This window comes from Cydia strobilella, chromosome 12 (assembly GCF_947568885.1).
Source record: "Cydia strobilella chromosome 12, ilCydStro3.1, whole genome shotgun sequence".
NCBI classification, from domain to species: domain Eukaryota; kingdom Metazoa; phylum Arthropoda; class Insecta; order Lepidoptera; family Tortricidae; genus Cydia; species Cydia strobilella.
In genome coordinates this window covers 16,643,027-16,665,483 of record NC_086052.1, presented here as the reverse complement: position 1 = coordinate 16,665,483, position 22,457 = coordinate 16,643,027, and the positions used below count along the sequence as shown (strand labels likewise).

The 22,457-nt window shown below is 38.3% G+C and overlaps 1 protein-coding gene across 1 annotated transcript in view; it reads left to right on the top strand.

Moving 5' to 3' along the window:
• Positions 1-406: 406 nt before the first annotated feature.
• LOC134746299 (amyloid protein-binding protein 2) overlaps positions 407-22,457 on the top strand; it is a 75,546-nt gene continuing 53,495 nt past the window's right edge. The window contains exon 1 of the mRNA XM_063680675.1: positions 407-607. Coding sequence (XP_063536745.1) covers positions 422-607 — 186 coding nt within the window. The 5' untranslated portion in view covers positions 407-421. The remainder of the gene's footprint in view (positions 608-22,457) is intronic.

Sequence of the window (22,457 nt, the reverse complement as noted above, 5' to 3'; positions counted from 1 at the left end):
ACAAGCCTCCTTGGGCTTACCGTGGGACTTAGTCAATCTGTAAGAATGTCATATAATATTTATTTATTTATTATTATCACTATTATAATCAGATTAATAAGTTAAAGCTCTCGCGTTCAAATTTCCCGCGCACACTCGGAATCGCAATCAGCTGACAAAACCATTGCAAGTAGAAACATGAATAAAGCTTTCCGTCTCGCTCGCACAACCTTTGTTTTGCTTCTTATCAGCTGACCTCTTGAGTTCTGTCAGACAAAGGCCGCTAATAATTCCCCCTTTCGCCCTTAGTTTTAGCAAACGACTACCAATAGAATCAATGCTGACTGGTAAGCTTACATCGTTGACCAATATCCAATCGGCTTGAAGTTAGTTGCAATCGCTTGCAGCTGTCAAAATGTCAAATGTCTGATCCGACAGCAAAATGAAGCGAGTTTTGTTTTACCTTGCCAAAATGGCTGACGCGTCGACGTTGCGTGCTAAGAAAATACCCGATAATTTATACGAGCTGTGCTTAACAAGTTTAGTGAACTACTTGCAGAAATCAAAGTGCGAGCGGAATGATTTGCGATCACTGCCGGACAGCATCCTCATGGATGTATATTACAAGGTAAGTCCTGCATGGAGCTCGTGCAGATAAAAACATTCTTGCTGTATGACCGTTATAGTGGCTGATATTTTCGCGTCTCATAATCGCAAAATAAGTGCGTGGGGATGATTTATTGTGGGATTAGAAAGATTAGTTCGGGTTTGTGCTTGTATCGAAGCAGTGACCATGAACATAATTGGCGAAGGAGTAAGTACCTAGAGACACTTTCACTGAACAATGTACGGAGCCGGGGCAAGGTGGGAGTGCGACGTGCCGCGCGCCTCTTTGTTACGAAACACAACTACACCGATATTGAAAATGGCTTGAAAATAATTGAAATCGTAAACAATAACGTCATAAATCATATCCGATTGTTATTGTACATTATTCGTTTTCTCACAAACCTTTTAGAGGCCTGTAATCTATAAAACATGTAAAATATTTGTTTTTAATAATAAGGTAATGTTGAAAGTCATGAGAGTACTCTTCAAAATACTTAGAACATCACAAATCTTCAGTTGGAGTGGATGACATCACTCCTCTTAGTTTTGTTTTATCTTGGTTGTGAAACTTTCCCTGCTAACTATCACTTAGATGACATCACAACTTTCAATTCTTGCATGCATTAGCATTTATATGTTTGAGAGATCTGATCTATGCTATTGCTATTGTACACAACATTAGCCAAATAGATCATGTTTTTTTTTTACTTGAAACCAAACTGACTTGACTTCTATATATATATATATTTTTTTTAGTTTTATTTGTTTCTTCAGTTTAATATAAAGATAGTTTATTATTCAAGTAGACAAATTACAATGCGCTTATGAACGTCAAATAAAGCTATGCCGGCTCTAACCCTACACCTCTGCCCCGAGAAGATTATTGTTTTTTTTTAACATGCATATATGGCCTGAACTGAACCTATGCTAGAACAGTAGGAGGCATGATTTTCAAAATTTAAAATGGTAAAATACCTACCTATGTCATTTTAATAGCTGGATGCATATATGTGATCTTCAGTGTCACTGACTGTGACTGATTGCTTATTTAGGTTGGTGAACAAACATCATAATCTTCTTTGTTGTATAATAGGATGTAATTCCATCTGACCTGATAATTATCTGCTTTGGGTGTTTATATTTTATGTTATGACAAACCAAAACATAGTATAAAAACAGTAATTTTCTGCTTAATTTAATTTTTCTTAACAATTATTGATTCATCATGTCTTCCTCGCGTTGTCCCGTCATTTTGCCATGGCTCATGGGAGCCTGGGGTCCGCTTGGCAACTAATCCCAAGAATTAGCGTAGGTACTAGTTTTTACGAAGGTGACTGCCATCTGACCTTCCAACCCAGAGCGTAAACTAGGCCTTATTGGGATTAGTCCGGTTTCCTCACGATGTTTTCCTTCACCGAAAAGCGACTGGTAAATATCAAATGATAAGTTCCGAAAAACTCATTGGTATGAGCCGTCATTTGAACCCGCGAGCCCGCGACCTCCGGATTGAAAGTCGCACGCCCTTACCGCTAGGCCACCAGCGTTTACAATTATTGATTGCTTAGATAAAACAGTAATAATGAAATATTTCTCAACTATTTGTGCCATTTTCAATCAAAAGGGTACTTATTGTCGGTTGTCAATAAGGCGCTATTTCCATACAGCTTCAAATCAACCTTATTGACAAGCGACAATGTGGTACCTTTTGGTTGAAAATGTCACATTTAGTTTTATTTAATTACAACATTTATGAAACTTTTACTGTGCAATGAAGTTTAAATAATTTTTATTTATTTAAACTTTATTGCACAGTAAATGTTTCGTAACCCTAGGGCCAAATAGATAATATGTGTGTATGATACACAATGTAAACAAACAGGATATGACATTCATAGATTTGATATTGATACATTGATAGATTGATATGATATGATACATGCTTTTTTAGGGTTCCGTACCCAAAGGGTAAAAGCGGGACCCTATTACTAAGACTCCGCTGTCCGTCTGTGTGTCCGTCTGTCACCAGGCTGTATCTCATGAACCGTGATAACTAGACAGTTGAAATTTTCACAGATGGTGTATTTCTGTTACCGCTATAACAACAAATACTAAAAACAGAATAAAATGAATATTTCAGGGGGGCTCCCATACAACAAACGTGATTTTTTTGCCGTTTTTTGCGTAATGGTACGGAACCCTTCGTGCGCGAGTCCGACTCGCACTTGGCCGGTTTTTTTAATCAGTACAGTCTCCATCAGATATGTCTAAGAGGCCAAGGTGCTCAAAAATATCAAAAAATGTAATTTAATGTCTTGATAAGAGACTTTGTTCATATATTTATAAACTCGTTAGCCACTTTTACTAAGTTATTGTACCTATGTATTCTTCCTTTTCAAAATTCCACGAGCTTGATTCTGAAATTCATAGTAAAATAAATAAATGGTCAGAAATAGTTTTTGACTTTTGTCTTAAAACAATCTTATAAGTTTCATGATCATGACTGCATGTTTAACGAAATGAATAAATAAATATTTAAATTCTTATTAGATTCTTATTGGATAAGAAAGCGCTGGTGGCCTAGTGGTAAGAACGTGCGACTTGCAATCTGGAGGTCGCGGGTTCAAACCCCGGCTCGTATTACCAATGATTTTTTCGGAACTTATGTACGAAGTATCATTTGGTATTTATATATCAGTTGCTTTTCGGTGAAGGAAAACATCGTAAGGAAACCGGCCTAATCCGAATAAGGCCTAGTTTACCCTTACCCTCTGGTTTGGAAGGTCAGATGGCAGTCGCTTTCGTAAAAACTAGTGCCTACGCCAATGGGCTGAGTTGCCAAGCGGAGCCCAGGCTCCCATGAGCCGTGGCAAAATGCCGAGACAACGCGAGGAAGATGATGATGATTAGATTCTTATTGGATGTCTAAGGATACATTTTATGTGCTTCATTTTGTTTTATCTACGGGCACCAAGAATGGGGCAGCACACTTAGGGTTGCCATATGGAAGAATTAAATGTCCTGATAAAAATCCTGACATCACCCTAAAATCCGGACATTTCTTGTAACAGAGATTTGGCGTAGCTTGAACGACGCCCCGGCGACGCGCTGCGCTCTGCGGTGTACTGATGAGGTCTTTCCTAAATATCCGGACACTTGCAAAGTCCGGCCGCAATCCGGACAGAGGTTCAAAAATCCTGACATGTCCGGACAAATGCGGACGTATGGCAACCCTAAGCACACTGGTGAGCACACGAATGCGAGCCAATCGTGCCGTCCAACGCAAACGAGATTATAGTTAAATTGCGACGGCTTGCCGGAGCGATTTATAGACTCGAGTTTGCAATATTATTACGCCCCGTTACACACAATGTTTTTCATCACACTTGCGATACAAAAATGAAGTATAAAGACAAAAAACTGTTAATTATAATACAAGAAACTTCATAACTCCCTAGGAAAAACGCTTTTTCTATAGTTCCCGCTAAGCCTGCGTGCAATTCCACGTTTACTGAGTAAGTGTGATGAAAATAATGTTTTTCAATTAGGATCCTATATTAAAGCACATAATTTACATTATTTTGCATTCAATAGAGTTCAAAGTTAGTGATACATGGTCTAAAATCAAGGTAATTACCATTTTGTAATCATAAATAAATACAATTTGCGTTAATTTACAAAATTCTGATTGTTTACTCTTACTACTATAAGATTCAAAATCATTTGGCTCAATTGTTGTTTCTTAGATAATTATTTCGGCAAACAAATAATTAATGCTATTAGCTGGCCTCACACAGAGCGAGTACACGCGCGGGGCAATTTCCTCGCGCACGTCTACACTGGCCGTTTTGTGCGCGAGAAAATTGCCTCGCGCGTATGCTCGCTCTGTGTGGACCCGGCTAATGGTTATCATTGAATTGACAGCAGAATGTCCTTTACCCACTTAATTAGTGCCTAATTACAAGTAATTTGAATAACAGTGTCAAATTACATTGTTATTTGGGTAGTTAGGTTAGTTAATTACTTTATTTTTATCCAGAAACTTCTTATATTAAGGCTGGCAAATAGAGGTAAAAGTTTTTAAAATGTATCTTTACAACATAATAAATATTAGTACTACCTTACAGACATGACCATGACACTTCCTACAAAACTGAAATTTAACAGCGATTCAGGGACGAATCATGCTGTCCCTTCCTGATGTATGGCACTATCGTTTGCGGCTATTTAGGGTTGTCAAAATTCAAGTGATTATCTTATCTGTGGTTGTGCACGCAAAGGGACGTCTAGTTGTGCCAACCCTAATAATTGCTTCCACTCAGAAGGAGACGTGCAAGAAGAAGTGGAGCGGAGAAGAGAACCAATACTTGTGTTTGATTCCCGCACGTCTCTTCTCATCTCCACTCATCTCAACCTCAATAGAAAAGCAGTCGGAAAGTATGAGTTCCGAGGAATTTTATGGAACCCTCGCTTGCTCTCACACATTCGGCGCACGGCGCAGCGAACACCCTCCGGCTTCAGCTCGAAGCCACGCCTTAGAGAAGCTATTTAGAAAAACTTTAGTTACGAGTGTTTTTTGGAAGTTAGTTTCTTTGTCGCAGGATATAAACAAATGGAGCCGCCACGTCTGTAATTTGCTGTACAAAGAAGTCTGCCAATTTTTGCGGGGGAGGGGAACGTTAAATGTATACGTAACGTCAAAATAGCCATGTCAGATAAACGTCAGTCCACACATTTGTATGACCATTGGCCGACTATTTTCGACGGATGGGAATACGTTATATCCTCCTAGTTAGTCTAGTAATATATAATCCGATTTCGTATATGAAAATACGCAGAGCTGTAAGTATAGACGAGAAGTGGCAGAGAAAGTGAAGGTAATACAGACAGAAAAGTAATGCTATGCTAGGCATAGAGATTGTGGGGCAGCTGACATTATCAAGTATAAATAACAGTGACGTCACGGCGAGTGGAAATCGCGTGGGGTGACTATTTGAATAGACCTTGAGCTATAGAAACACCTCGGACCTATGAAGTAATGCTTTATTGTCAGCGCAAAATAGACTTACAAATCGTTGATAACAATAATTATGCTATTTTTGATTAATAATTAATTCATTTAAACAAGGTAGCAATAGTTAGCCGGCGTGCAGTATTTAGGTAGTTACGTTTTTGAACGCACGTGCACTTAGCTCGCTTTTTGTGACATTACTCGAAAGATATCACTTTCTTAGGTGTCAATAAGGGCAAATAGATGTTGCCTTTAAAAATATCGAATCAGGATATTCCATAAACGTCAGAACAATATTTTAAAGCAGTTTTACTTCTTCCTGATTTTTGACTTCATATCCTAGGAGATTCTTCATACAAGAAGGATAGGCTTAGCTCCAATACATAATATGGACAATATCTATAGACAACCACGTGAGCACATGACCTGTTCACGTATATTTACGAGTAGGTATTACTGAGGAAGCTCGGGAAGTTTGTTATAATATGTCGAATGTGAAACAACGAATGTACCAAGAATCTGACCTCTTCCACAGTCTACACAGTGGTAATTACCACACTTTGCGTTTGCGTACTTTGTGTTTTCAATACCTGTGCTGAGTTAGCTTAAATGGGCTCTAAGTAATGTGGCCCAAAGGCGCCAAGCGCTGGTCGCGCATATTGCCTATTATAGGACCAATCAAACTTTTTATTAAGCCGATTCAATCGAGATCGATTGTGATTGTATTCCAATGTTGCGCACATGAGCACTAACTACGGCGACTATTATAAGACTTTCGTTTAGCTTAACTTGTTTTTTTTACGAAAAGCAGAATTATAATGCCTATATTGCCTATCGAGACTTAGCAGATACGTATTAAAGTTTTCCTTCCTCTTAGTTTTTTTTATACCACGTCGGTGGCAAACAAGCATACGGCCCGCCTGATGGTAAGCGGTCACCGTAATCTATGGACGCCTGCAACACTAGAGATATTACATGCGCGTTGCCGACCCTTTAAAAACCTTTACACTCCTTTTTTGAAGAACCCCATACTGTAGCTCCTCGGAAAAACATCGGCACTCAAATGTGTTTACTCAAATTTTATTAATTTACGTTTAATTTCCGAGCAATGGTCATGATAACATTTAATCGCCTTAATAGCTTAATCACAGACATCACAGTAATGTTTTCGGCTACGAGGCACAGACACATAAAGATATCAAATCTAGATTAGGTATGCTTTGCTTTCTGTTGTTTTGCATAAGTGTCATTAGTAGCAAACGTCAGTTGGACCGTCCAACGTGTGACGTCATATCGCTCTGTCGAATTCGCGCCAAAAATTTTGAGCGTTTCAATCGCATATAATTTTTCAACATTTTAAATATTGTGAAAAATAATTTGAAGATTTACAAAAGTATTTTAATTTTTCCGGTGTTCAAATAAATTATGATTACGAAAATTTAAAATAAATCATTCATGGAGCTAATTCTGTCATTTGTAGATGCTTTTTAATTTATTTTATCGCTCATGACATGACTCACATGACACAACATATCGGATTGAAAAACATGCATTATGCGACTGGTTTCACTACAGGTCAGGTCAGGATTATATTTCCTAACGTTCGGATTCTAAAATCATAATGTGGCCATCTCATGCGGCTTTTGTATAAATAATGGCATTACATAATGTCGTCTTTTTACTGTTCGGCCCAAAACACGCCACCACATATTCCGCTGTCGCCAGTCCCCTCCAATCGAAAGTGTGTTTGCATTCAGAATGCTAATAGATTTCTAGTTTCCGAACATTCGTCGTGTCATCATGTGAAAGTAATATCAAGGATAAGTCGAATTCTGTCTTACCAAAGAGAGACCATGTTTGTTCTGTCAGGGTAAATTGTACCAAACCGTTTGTTATTACCATCGCAATTCGTTAAATTTTGTTTTTATGAATAGTTTTATACTTTTACTCAACTTGGTCAGTTCGTTGATTGTGTGCAACACTTCCTTTAACACTTTCAGTGCCAAGACGATAAAATAAGCCCACCCAGCGGGTTCTTGGCAGTAAATGTGTTAAGTATTGGTCTCCGGTTGTCTCTATAGGTGGAGGTTTGCGCCGCGACAGAGACAAGCGACTAAGACAGAAGACCGCGACCGTCACCGTCACTTGACGGTAGGCAACATATAAGCGACAGTTGGCGCTGAGACAAGAGACAGGCGATGCTCTGTCTCTGTCGCGACGCGAACCTCCACCATAAAGGGAATTGCCGGGTGGTTTAAAACAGACCAAAAACGTATGACGCGATTAATGGACGCCCCCTCGGACCTGCTAAAGGTGCACAAAAGTATCTGAACATTAGCCTTAACAGTAGAGGGGTGTCCAAATATATATGAGCAACTCGGTCGTTTTGATAAATCGCAATCGTTTTTAAACATTTTAATGAAGGAGGTCCCGGGTTCAAATCCTGGTAAGGGCATTTGTTTGTGTGTTCATCACAAATATTTGTTCCTGAGTTATGGATGTTTTCTATAATTTCTATGTACATATTTAAGTATCTATCTATTATAAAGGTATATATGTCGTGTAGTACCCACAACACATGCCTTACGCTGCGTCTTACGTACCCAAGCGAACAACTCGCGAACGCGAAGCGAAACGGCGCAGCGCGGCTAGGGTTGCCATATGTCCGGACATGTCAGGATTTTTGAACCTCTGTCCGGATTACGGCCGGACTTGACAAGTGGCCGGATTTTTAGGAAAGATCTCACGATACAGTACACCGCAGAGCGCAGCGCGTCGCCGGGGCGTCATTCAAGCTACGCCAAATCTCTGTTACAAGAAATGTCCGGATTTTTAGGGTGATGTCAGGATTTTTATCAGGACATTTAATTCTTCCATATGGCAACCCTAAGGGCGGCGGGCCCACTGCGTTCGCGTTCGCAACGAGATCGCCCACGTAGGACACTTCTATAAGTATCAAAGGATTGATTCACCGGATTCACCCCGCGCCGCATCGCTTCGCGTTGCGTTCGCGTGTTGTTCGCCTACGTAGTACGATGCGTTATTGTGCTTACTGTGAGCTAGGTCTATTGTTTAAAATTGTCCCATAATATTTATATATTATTGTTCGATGCAAATGCCAGGCAGTGTTAGCTTGGTCAGACACTATTTGTTTTGTGCGGACAGCATTTTTGTATTGCAGTCCGCTTCTAAAGAAATCCAAACATCAAACAATTTTACCAGATCAATATCACCGTCTAGTATCAACTAAACTCGGAATTTAATACCAAACACGCGACTGTATACAACACTCAACCTTAAGTTTATAATTTAAGGTGCATTTTCCAAAAGCGCTTGCTGCATGCCGGTTTGCCTTCACCTAAAAATGCTAATAACCACTAGTGGATAGCGGTATCGGTAAGTTAACGGTGAAGGATTGGTAATGTTTAGCACCGGATTCACCGGAATGGCAGTTGGTAAACAATTGTATTATTAGTGCCAGTTGCACCATCCGCACTTGACAGACTGATCAACGTCACCCGGCGCGCCGCGGCGGTTTACTATGAAATTAAAGCATACATCTTAAAGGCCGGCAACGCACTTACAACCCCTCTGGTGTTGCAGGTGTCCATGGGCGGCGGTAATCGCTTACCATCAAGTGATCCGTCTACTCGTTTGCCTCCTATATCATAATTATCATTAAAAAAAACTTTACACACAATAAAATTAAGCGAACTCTTTAACGATGACAAACAGTTTGGTGCAACCGACCCTTCATATTTTAAATATTATTGCGCATCAAAATGCACAAAAGGCGGACTAAGCGTTTTTTTTTTATGTGACCTTTTTTGCCACTTTTGTGTTATTTCTAGTCAGGATCACGAGCCCTTTTCATCCTTATAGGAAAAAAAGTGTCCTAATTTTTTTTTTATTAAAATGTTAGTGGCAAACAAGCACACCGCCCGTCCAATGGTACGCGGTTACCGTAGCCTATGGAGGCCTGTGTCGTCAATAACAGTGATTGACGACAATTGTCGCACCTGTCACCGTGGTGAAATAGGGGCTTGATCTACCGTTGTCATGACAATGGCAAATTTCAGAGGTCAGCATACGTAATCGCAACGCAAGGATAAGGGTACTAAATTTAGACTCCGGGAAGTTGTAACGACCTTACCTTCGCTTCTATACGCTTTCTCTAATGTCCAAAGAGTATTTTCAGAGTTCAGCATACATAATCGCAATTCGCAACGCAATTTAGACTGTCCGCAAAGTTCTAGTGACCTTGCCTCGTCTTCTGAACTATCTGACTGACTAACTATGTCTAAAAAGCCTTGTTGTACTGAAGTAGCTCATAACTAACTAACTAATATGGCTCAACGACCCAAAGTGGGTATTGGCCTCCGAAACGAGAGCACTCCACTTTTCCCGATCCTGCGACGTTTCCTGCCAACCTGCCAATTATTATTAGTTATTCTGTGATATCACATCACATATTATTTTCAGATATTTTGAGTTCCATTGCCGCTCCGATATTTTTGATAGCTACTGTAGTGTGCCTTTATCGTAATGACATTCCTAAAGAAACCGGCCAGGTGCGAGTCGGACTCGCCCACCGAGGGTTCCGTACAAATTGTAACTATTTTTTATTATTTTTTTTTACAAATTTACAGTTTTCAGATTTTTCCCTGTATTTGTAGTGTAAGACGATATTACTTGCCAAATTTCAGAATTCTAGGTCAACGGGTACCCTATCAATTTTGATTCCCTCGAGTGTCGATATAATACATTTTTTGCGGCATAAACGGCCGTATCTTTTTTTTTACGTTAACTTAGAAGTATGATTTTTTTACAGCTTCAAAGGACCGTAGACCTGAGTATATGGTTTTAATTTCAACTCGTTCCCGAGTTAAAGAGTCTTGACAGACAGACGGACGGAAGGACAGACGGACGGACAACAAAGTGATCCTATAAGGGTTCCGTTTTTTCCTTTTAAGGTACGTAACCCTAAAAAGGGCAGAGATGTATTTATTAAACAACAAGTTCTTTTAGTAACGTGCGTCCAATCCAGAGGATCTATCGCAAAATATTTCGTCTAATTGTCTCTTTATCGCTCGAATATGCAAGAGTTATAGAGAGGCAGGTATCGAAATATCAATTTTCAATTTAAGCAGCCCTGTAGATCAGGGAGCCTACTCTAATGCAGCGTACTACGTAGGCGAACAACACGCAAACGCGAAGCGGCGCGGGGTAAATCAATCCTTTGATACCTATAGAAGTGTCCTACGTGGGCAATCTCGTTGCAAACGTGAACGCCGTGGGCCCGCCGCGCCGCGCCGCTTCGCGTTCACGAGTTGTTCGCTTACGTAAGACGCAGCGAGTGGCCCTCTGATCGTGAACGCACCGTGAATGCATCCGTTTGCAAAGTAAAAGGCTTGCAAAATGCTACAGATCTGAGCACTCATTGACCTAAGACCTAAGGAGATACAACTTTAAGAAAGAATAGTACATTTCGATGCTAGTGCGGAAAGTATGTCATTACTTCACGAGTACCGAGATATCTTGTGCCACGAGCCGTAGGCGAGTGGTAAGACTCGGGACGAGTGAAGAATGACATATCCGCACATGTATCGAACGACGTTTTTTAATACAGTTGCGAAAAAATAAGAAAAGCAACAAGTATTAAGGAATGGAATTCGAACCTTTTTATATTATTAATTCTGTGACATCACTGACATTAACATTATGAAGAGGTGTTTTTCTAGCTTTTATTCGACTAGAATAGATTTTGTTATTATTATTGAACCCACTTCAATGAAATTTTTTTTTTAAATGCATGTTCTATAAGACAGAAACAATTGTAAAAATTAAAACATTGTACTATTATTACCTAAATATCGTTATTTGCGATTATTTGTGTATCATATATTTATAAAAACAATATCGAATGTTGCCTTTGGAAACTTAAAACATTCTTGCAGTAAGAAAATACGCCTTTTCTTTGACAGGCGTTTCGTTCCGTTCCATTCAGACAACTTATTAAGAACGGTTTTTCAACATTAAAAAATAAACGTGTTATAATACTTATAATGATGAAGAGGTAAGTAATAAAATATGAAATATGCATATTTTTCGTATTCTTACATTAACAGTAGGTTTTTATGTTGATTACGACGTTTAAAGGAAACTAATATAAACACTCATCAATAAGTAGTCATGAATTGGAACAAGTATAAATTTAAAAAAATTGGAAAAGTAAAAACCAACTTTCCGCACGCTAAACAGCCACGAAAAGTAGCACTTTTTGAGCAACTGTATTAATAACAAATCATAGGGGTGTGTTGAACCAAATAAAATGTCATTTTTTTATCCTCCTCAGCTACCCACAGATTTTTTGCCCTTTTTGCCAGACTAGTTATTCGCTGTGTATAAAACTTAGGTCCCAGCAACAGCTCGTTTTTGTGAGTCTCGAAGTCATGCTAATGATGAATGTTATAACGGACGATGTAACGGTACTCCTTTCAGGCCCCACGCCCACTGGCGTTTTTGTTAGGCTTTTTACATGTCATTTGCGAATCCGATCGTGATGTTGTAGATAATGTAATCTGTATGGAGCAAAAAGCTGGAGCATCTAAGAAGCTTCACAACTGACGGTTTGAATTTCGAATTTTGCGTGCGCCGTTTTTAACGTTCACTTTCTTTAAGATGTGTGATTTTAGCTGTTAAATGTGCAGTAATTTCGTGTACGAATCCTAGTACATATACAGGAAACATGTTATATAGCTGCAACATATTTATGCTGCAATATATTATTGCTGAGCGCTGCATACGAGTATCTGTCCTAGATTTCGAAAGCTAATTTAATAATTTTGTCCCGTCAGCCAGGGGACAAAAGTGACACAGTTTCTTAGAAGCACTTACCAATGGCCCATTACGGAAAGCGCCTAAAACTACCACAAAAATGCATTCTTAATTCATATAAATGCCATAAAACCGTTAAGGAGTGACCCCAAGTTCAGTCTGTTAATTTTTGCCACGCTCCTGAGAATCCTGAACCCTGGCACGAAACGAAACTCGTCTCATCCCTGTCTAGTGTCTCGTGTCCGTGTGTGTCTCTACAATATTTAAATATTACTATCTACAAGTTTGGGAACAAATCAAATTATTTTATTAAATATTTTGATTTGTTTTTTTTAAGTAGTCACACTACTATATATAAATTAAAAACTGTAATAGATGTCATATATTAAAGAAAAAGTGACGAAGCCCTCCAGTGGTGAAGGCCGGATTCGAACCGGCGTCTTTAGCTATCGCGGCTAACGCCATGAACCCCTAGGCCACCCCGCCGCTGTGGCATCTATTACAGTTATTACTATCTAACTAAATATCTATACATATTATAAAACAAAGTTCCCCGCCGCGCTGCGTCTGTGTGTGTTTGTATGTTCGCGATAAACTCGAAAACTACTGAACGGATTTTTATGCGGTGTTCACAACACACAATAGAGCGATTCTTAAAGGTTTTGGTATATAATTTATTAACGTTTACCCGTGCGAAGCCGGGGTGGGTCGCTAATTTAATATAATGTAGTTCAAAATCAATCCAAATTTAGACGTGGACAGTTGTAGGTATCATATTTTAGCGGCGTACTCTCGTTTTCGCTACGACCGGTCTGCGCGCGAGTTGATACAAGCCTGCTTTCGCTTTTCAAGGTGAATTTCTCCTGGCGTTGAGGAAAATGTATCTGTGTGAATGTGACAGCTGTCTGTAATTTAGATTGTAGCACAGCCACCTGCAATAATATTTTACACAACGAATGCCGCAAAAATATCTGACACGATCTTATTTGTAGAGCAATAAAAGAGTGTCACATTATTTTTGCGGCTTTCGAAGAGGAACATATGTGCCAATTCCAACCAAAAGGGTACTTATTGTCGCTTGTCAGTAAGGCGCTATTTCCATATAGCTTAAATTAGAAATCAACCTTATCGACAAGCGACAATGTGGTACCTTTTGGTTGAAAACGTCACATATTATTGCAGGTGACTGTACTAGCATCAAGAGACGAAAAAGGGACTTAGGGACTGTTTTGTTAGCCGTAGTCGGGTGAGTAAAAAGGACGCCATACATGGGTGACTGCGATAGTTATTGGCCACTCCTAACAAATCAGAATGAAACAAAAGCCAATAGAAGCCTTATTGTTAAGAGTGGCCAATTACTATTTATGTAGTGGCCAATAACTATAGCAGTCACCCTATCGCAGTTTTAAGTTGTGACTAGATATGTTTAAAGCTGAATATGTATATGGCCGTGAGCCGCCTGCAATTATAATTAACGCCGAAGCGCGTAAAATATCTGCATATTAGATATTATCCCAATTACATCGGTACTAACATTCGTTCCTCTACTGTTATAAGATATATTTATTTGCAAAAATGTAGTGGTAAACATAGTTGGACAGTGGGTAATTTTAAGTGCGTACATTTTACTTAAAGAAGCATGCAAACATTCCTTATTAACTAGGTACTATAACTAAGTATACAGAACAATTAAATAAACCATGCATTATTGCAAACCAATCATATAGTATCAGTTAACTTTACATCAGTTAGAACACATATACTAATTATTAATTTCTATCTAAGATATACAATATATTATAAGCATTATTCATCATCATTCATTATTTCCATTATTAATTGTTTATTATTCATGTTGAGCCAAATATCACCGCTATACTTACTCAACCTCGTATCTGCAACACTCATTTGATGACAAAAACACCCGTATTCCGAATGAAAGAAAAGCGTCATTTCCATCAAAGGATTGTTGCAGATATGAGGTTGAGTAAGTATAGCGACGATATGTTTCCTTGACTACCTTTCGCTACCAAAATCTAGTTCTGCCAGCCTAGCTAAGGTCTCTCAGGTTTATTAAATTATTTTCAGGTTCAGATCTCTCAGGTTTGTGTCTCTCTATCACTCTTCCGTATTAGTGCGACAGTGACAGTTGCGTTTCGATCGCTACGGAGCGTAAGCGATTGGCATTTTGGCGACGCGGCCTGCGGTGTCAGCATGGTTGCATTTTTATCACCTGTCACTATGCCTGTCACTTTCGCACTTACATACTTGTTAGAACGTGACAGGCGATAAAAATGCTACCGTGCTAAGCCCGCTGGACTTGCTTTAAGAGGGGGCGTAAAGCCAACAAATTGCGCAGCTCTGCGCGAATTCTGCGACGGAAGATTTGGCGATAGCGCGGGTTTTGACGTTTTACCTCAATAACTCTGACTCTGACAAAAACTTTCCGAAACTTGCACAGATGTGCAAAATATTACTAGTATACATGCTTTCTAGGTAAATGCAGGTAGAGTCGAGCGGGTTTCACTTTCGCCAACTTACGTAAAGCGACCTTTTATCGACGACTAACGCACACATACGAATACATCATACATATGTGATGGTTTTAAGCAAAAGGGTGCCAAAGTCAATTTGGCACTGCTGCCACAAAAAGACAATTAGACACTTACACTTTCTGTATGGTAGACCAAGGAGAATCGGATCACAGGGTGAATCGGATCATGAGGAAAAATCCGTTGATATTTGAAATATTGCTTTGATATGAGTGCACTAAAATAGCGCTGTGTCTTCTGTTAGCATGCGACGCCACTGACGCCAGTCATAAGCAATATTTTCAATATCAAAAATTTTTTTTGTCTGACCCGATTCGCTCTGTGATCCGATTCGCCTCGGTCCACTATACTTTATTTAATTGGACCAACATATTGTATATCATTTTGACTGCTCGTATATTCAAGAGCGATACAGGCAGATAAAAAAAATCACTTTCGAGGTAGGGCCTCTGCCGCTGACTTTACTACTATAACGATTTTGTTACTATGACTGTTTTGGTGAATGAATGAATGGTTTTTTTATTTGCTAGAGACGATTTTGATTTTTTTATTTGCGAGTGGTTTGTGCAAAACACACACACAACAAAACAACACAAACATGTGTTGTTTTGTTGTGTGTGTGTTTTGTTATTTTGTTGTGTGTGTGTGGTGTGTGTAAAATTTGTCAGTATATTTCATATCATATTATTTTTATTTTAAACTTTTTTTGTTAAATCTATCCTCATGTACAGAATTTGAAGAAATCTCATAATTCATAATTTATTGCTTATTATCATTTATTGCTTTGTTACTATTTTGTTTTGTTTGTTGTTGTGTTTGTGTGTTTATTTTGTGACTTTTTTGTTTGTTATTATAAGTTTTGTTTCGCGAAACTTTATTTAATGTTGAATATTATTTGTTACAGGTATAAATCATAAACAACCAAAACACGCACCAAAAAGGAAGCCTATTGTGTGAATATCCTGGTAATGAGTTATGAAACTAGAAAGTCTACTGTGGATAGTATGTATTTTCACAGATGATGTATTTCTGTTGCCACTATAACAACAAATATTAAAAACAGAATAAAATAAATATTTAAGTGGGGCTCCCATACAACAAACGTGATTTTTTTGCCGTTTTGTGCGTAATGGTACGGAACCCTTCATGCGCGAGTCCGACTCGCACTTGGCCGGTTTTTTTTTTCGTTTATTTTATTTGCATAGTAGCAAATCCCTATTGTCATTTAATAAATTTACGAAGTTTTGGACTGGCCGACGATATAGTGTATAAACCAACCTACTGGTCATTTGCATTGCATCTAGTTACTAGTATCACAGAATAAATAATAGTAGTCTAATCGCACTTAAACTATCGTGAGACATATTTGCACGACGTACAACCGCCGCGGACACTCGTGCCTGAGGATGGATTCCCAAAGAATCCGAAACATGTCGCCAAAAGCGACTAAAAATAATAGTGAGTAAAAACCGTACTGATAAATATTTTGGAATAGTAGTCTAGTATATGTATAGTAAAGTAAGCGTTCGCATCGCACTAATTAATCTAAGTGTACAGACCATTAAACATCTGTCGCGTATTTAGGTACTTACAATCACACGTCAGTGGCCAAGCTTAACCGTAGCTTGCCGCGATAAGGGTCACGAATGGTTAGTTTTATGTGTCAGCAAATGTACTTCTCGGACCGAATGGTCTGTACAAAACGGGAACTTGTTCTGTACAAAATGGTCATTGTGGCAAACACTTTCCTACTCGACCAGATCCCAGCAGCACCTTGTGAGTACAGGATTAATGTAAAAGCTTCTTGATTTTTTAGTTCGAATCTGGCTCCGTTCTAGCCTATCAACAAAATGATAAGAAGTCATGACAAGAGGTTAAAGAATCCTACACTACGATTATTTGTCGTGCGATAATTTTGTCGCATAAATGCAACGTATGTGTTTATATATCATTTTGACTGCTCGTATATGCAAGAGCGATACAGGCAGATAAAGAAATTTCGCTTTTTCGAGGTAGGGCCTCTGCCGCTGACTGTACTATTTTGTTTGTTATTATAAGTTAACTCGCTGTTGTTATAGTTAGCTATAGTTATTATAAGCCAGTGAGTGCATATTCGACACAAAACTGTGTATTACAGCGCGATTCTAAAATTATGTCGCAAAAATTTAAATCGTAGTGCGCGCTTGGCTTAAAAGGGATAAAATAAAGTATTATCCCTTTTATATGCGCTATCAACTGATATGTTTGAAGTCGGTGCCAAGCTATTTTAGCTACAACTCTAGTAAGCCAAGTTAGCCAAGTAATGGCATCTCTTAAGCAGTGTTTTACAAAGCTAGCTCATTGCAAGCCTTATATTATGTAGCAGCCTAAAGGCGTTTCGTGCCCACTCAGAATTCCAAGCCTTTCATATACATGAAATGGAAAACACTTGTTACATTGTGCCTTGCTTTTATGCTTATTATATTGCTCCACATTTTGTAACGCCACAATAAAGGATTTGCCGCACTGGATGCGTTCTGCGGGAAGCAGTCAGGTCAAACTTCAACTTCAAAGATTGCTGTCAATGTTGTTCATACATAATGCGGGTTTGACCTGACCGCTGACCGCATCCAGTGTGGCAAATCCTTTAACGCTGTTTGAATTTTTTAATCGGAGTGTTGGGTTTATTAGCTTATTGTAAAGCTTTGTACTTTTATATAAAACGGAAACATTTTTTTAAGGCGGTTCCCTGAGCCAGAAGGCGAAAAATCTCCTTATATGATCCTGTTTTTCTAAGAGGCGTTGATATTCGTAGACGTGGAAAAAATATATGTAGTTCTTGACTATATTATCTTTAACAACATAGCTTCCGATACACGAATTATGACACTTCGCTCGATACAATTAATTCCCAAATTAACCTCTAACTCGGACTTTTAATCTTACTTTACTCGGTTATTTATTATGTGATACTATAAACAAAAAAAGAAGAAAAAACAATCTTACCATAAATAGTAATTTCATAGCTTTAGAATTTCGATATTGTTAGGTAACGTTTTTAAAATTAATAAAAACCGACAAAATTCGATCAAAATTGACACTTGGCTCGTATGTTCTTTCCCGTTCTTTCTTGCGAAATGTGACAAAGACAGCGGCAAACCGATGGAACGAGATATAAACAAAAAAAGAAGAAAAAACAATCTTACCATAAATAGTAATTTCATAGCTTTAGAATTTCGATATTGTTAGGTAACGTTTTTAAAATTAATAAAAACCGACAAAATTCGATCAAAATTGACACTTGGCTCGTATGTTCTTTCCCGTTCTTTCTTGCGAAATGTGACAAAGACAGCGGCAAACCGATGGAACGGCCTTAAATCTAAGCGTACTCTCTCTGTCGCATTAATATGGAAGTGATAGAGAGACATTACCGTTTCGTTCGCTACGGCGGAAACGATTGGCATCTTGCTACGCCTTCAGTTGAGTGGAGATACATACAATACATGTAACATTACCTAAACGTACTCCTCAACATTGCATATGAAACATTGGCCTGTAAGGAGCCTATAAGGAAATTAACTAGCGAACCGCTTACAATCGACAGAGAACACTTCATACAAAGTATACAAACCTTATTTATTATCAAACTTTGTATTACCTGAAATACTAAGTAACACAACGCATACGCGAAATACTTTCATTACGACATTGAAAGGAAGACACTTAACTGGTTGTCTGTCTACATTGTACATTGTATATAGCATCACATAGTTGCCCTCGACATTGTAAGGTACCACAGGCCCGTGTGGGCCGTGTGGTTGATGATAGCCGGTTTTATTACTCGTACAAAATCCCTGCTCTCCTTACAAAGTATAGGTTGAATTTGTTACATGTTTCTCAGGCATAATTACCTTTTAAGTCCTAAGTAGTACTTAGTAGGCACCAAGTCGTCAATTCTATGTAAGGATGCTTGCTTTTCCATATTATTTTGACGAGTTAGCACTGTTTATAATATGGTAATGTGGACAGACAAGTTAGGAAATTGACTTATTTATAATATGGTAATGAGGCCCGACTTAGGAAATTGACAAAATGTGGGCGAGCTAACTTGCATATGTGAACGATATGACAAAGTAGACAAATAAGTATGACTAGGATTGAGGACAAAGTCATGTTAGATAATAATGAATTTCAGTGCAAATGCGGTTGATAATGATTTAAGAAATTCTTCCATGCCTTACCCATATGTGGAGTCTGCCCTCCTGGATTTAAGCCGACAAACCCTTGTTCGTCCATCTGTGGCCGTTCCATATCCTTGGCAGCGGTAATTATTTCATATATCAAGAGTTTCTTATTTCTCATTTTCGCTACGAAATCATTGTGGAGTCAAGTGACACTATCTGCGTCATTTCGCTCGCTCCGCTCTGAATACCACATTCCATATAGGTACAGATTGTTTAATATAACGTCTATAACATACATATAAAATTTAGCACACGGATACCTTAATGAATAAAGCTAATACACATCGATTCATTCACGCGTAGTCTGCTTACTCTGCTTAGTAAGATAGAAAACGCAGTTCGGCAATTTGTTTGAATTATGTGCATTTTACATGCGAACGGACGGTATCATAAATTTAACTGTGTCGGTTGTAAAGTAGCTTACATACGACTTGAATATACTAACTAGGTTATTCATGTGTCGAGTATTTGTTTTATTTTGGACATGTAGCACAGCTTCAATATGCATTTTGTTATCAACCTCGACTAGTTATTATTAGCTGTGTTCTCTCGCTTCTTGTGTGCATTTGAGGTTACCACTAATCCCACCATATCAGATAACTGATAAGATATAATATCTACCTTTAAGCTCTGAACCTGATACTGTTTTTCACCTTCAAAATCCAAATAACTCTTTTCTGTTACCTTTTCACGGTTAAGCTGCTGAAACGATTTGATTGGATGATTTTATGCGGACAGATGTTGCATTGCAAATGATCTAATAAGTACATTTTTTGGAGATTAACAGAACTGGTGAATCAACTTTTTCTTGGCACTTGGTTACGGTTGCCTGTATCTATAGCTGTGACGTTCTCGAGAATGTTCTCCGATTGGCATGCGAGAACATTCTCCATAGTAAACTGATAACGTTTTAGAGAACGGCACAACTATACCTGTATCTGTCTTAAAACAATGGTTTTATTGAATTTTAAATAACCAAACATACGTTTTTATGCCACTTATCCCTTAATCCCTTTCTAAAATGCGTCATCTACTAAGCATACCACGTTCTACTAATAAGTAGAACATAGTATAACATTTTCTTCTAACTAACTACGCTATAGCCAGGCGACAATCCTGGCTGACGGAGCAGTATAAAGTAAAGATAGAGTGTGTCAGTCATTTTGACAATCCGTCCGCTGTTGCGGAGCGCAGATACGAATAAGAGCCACAGAAATTACATTTACATTAATTTATAGAGCAGAGTAAGTAATCACAGAAAAAGTAGTACAGGGTCAGTAAATATATAACGTAGTAAGTAAATTGTACCGGGCGCTATCGCTCCTTATCGACACTAAAAAGGGTTGCTCGAGATACGCGCGCTCTGACTGCAGCATGCAGCTTGCAAAATGCACTTGAATCTAGCCTTGATATAACCACATTCGTCAGGAGGAATAACTAGATTCGGACCAAGCTAACTCTGCATGGTATTTGTAATGACAGTGTAGTTTTGTCAAGATTAATGTTAAATTTCTATGAAAATATGTCAGTTCAGACGGACTACATAAAACTAGTTCTCAAAATCATCTAGATACACGCCCCGCGCCCGTTTGCATTTGTTAAATTAGTTGACCTTTCAATTGGAATTAATATCGGACAATAGCGCACCAAATTTTTACATACATTTTTCATACAACATTTTGTTTTTTATTAGAATAAGTTTTTGGCAAAAATTTCATTTTTGGTACAAGCTTTTATCGCTGACTGTACTTTTTTCCACAGGCAACTAATACTCATCGAGAAAATTCTAAAACCCCAAACACAATTAGGTTGCGTTGTTTTATCACAGAGTTCCTATGGCCACCTCCTGTCTCCATCATCAGATCAGCTCGATGGTACCATAATATTGCATTGTCACACGACTTACATATGTATGCATATTTTCAGCTTCATCGGAAACCGGGGAGTGGGTCAAATTTAACTTGTAAGATTTGACCCTTACAAACATGTTACATACATATTACATACATACTTATATAGGTACATTGAAAGTTAAATAAAAGCTTGTAATAAAAAGGTAAGCATTTGACCGCATTCTCACCTGATCGTAAGTGCCGTGCAGTTAGGATGAAACATGCATACCTAAAAGATGTCTATTCACTCTCGATTTAAAAATATCCAAGTTATAGTGGACTGGGAATAGATTTGCAGGAATAAAGATAAACTATCCAACAGTTACAAAATTATTAAGTACCAAGAAAAGACATAGTGTTATGTAAATGGAAAGTCCTTAGCCATGTAAATTATACAATACGGCTACAGTTACAAGTCAATTTTTTTTTTTTTTTTTTTTTTTATGTGATGTTCAGCAAACGAGCAGACGAGCCGCCTGATGGGAAGCAGTCATCGTCGCCCATGGACGTAAGCAACATCACAGGAGCCACTTGAGCACTCAATTTGTAACTTTGTAGCATATCGCATGCGTCGGTCTACTATGTTGCACTGTTGCATGTTATTTTTAAACGGATCCGAGTAATTCTACTTAATTCGTTGTTTTTAATAAATAAATAATAATAGTAGATTGTTAACCAAGGGATGAAAGGCACTCCTTTCTGCCGAGGTATTTTGGCGCTCGAACGCAGTGAGAGCGCCAATAGTCCGAGGCAGAAATGATGCCTTTCACCCGAGTTCACTCTACTTTTCATTTCGAATACGAGGAAAGTAAAATGCATGTGTTTTTTAAAAACATGAGTAGGTTTTTATAGTTTTTCTTGAGGGTACTCTCAATTATCAATTCAGGCAAAAGTATCGTTATTTATGAAATCGAGAGGCAAATATCAGAATGGAAATTGTATAACAAATCCATTTAAACTCAAATTTCAATTGCTTATCGTAAAAACATTAAAAAAATCGTACTTCGAACGTAAAATGCTCTAGTGCAGACAAGTATCATTTTCTGCACACCTTTTAGAACAACAATGACCCTCTTTCAGAGCATGAGAGATGAAAATATTATAGCACATTCTTACACAGATTGACTAAGTCCCACGGTAAGCCTAAGGAGGCTTGTGTTATGGGTACTCAGGCAACGATATATATAATATATAAATACTTAAATACATAGAAAACACCCATGACTCAGGAACAGATATCTGTGCTCATCACACAAATAAATGCCCTTACCGGGATTCGAACCCAGGACCATCGGCTTCACAGGCAGGGTCACTACCCACTAGGCCAAACCGGTCGGCAGTTTTTACTTACAAGTTT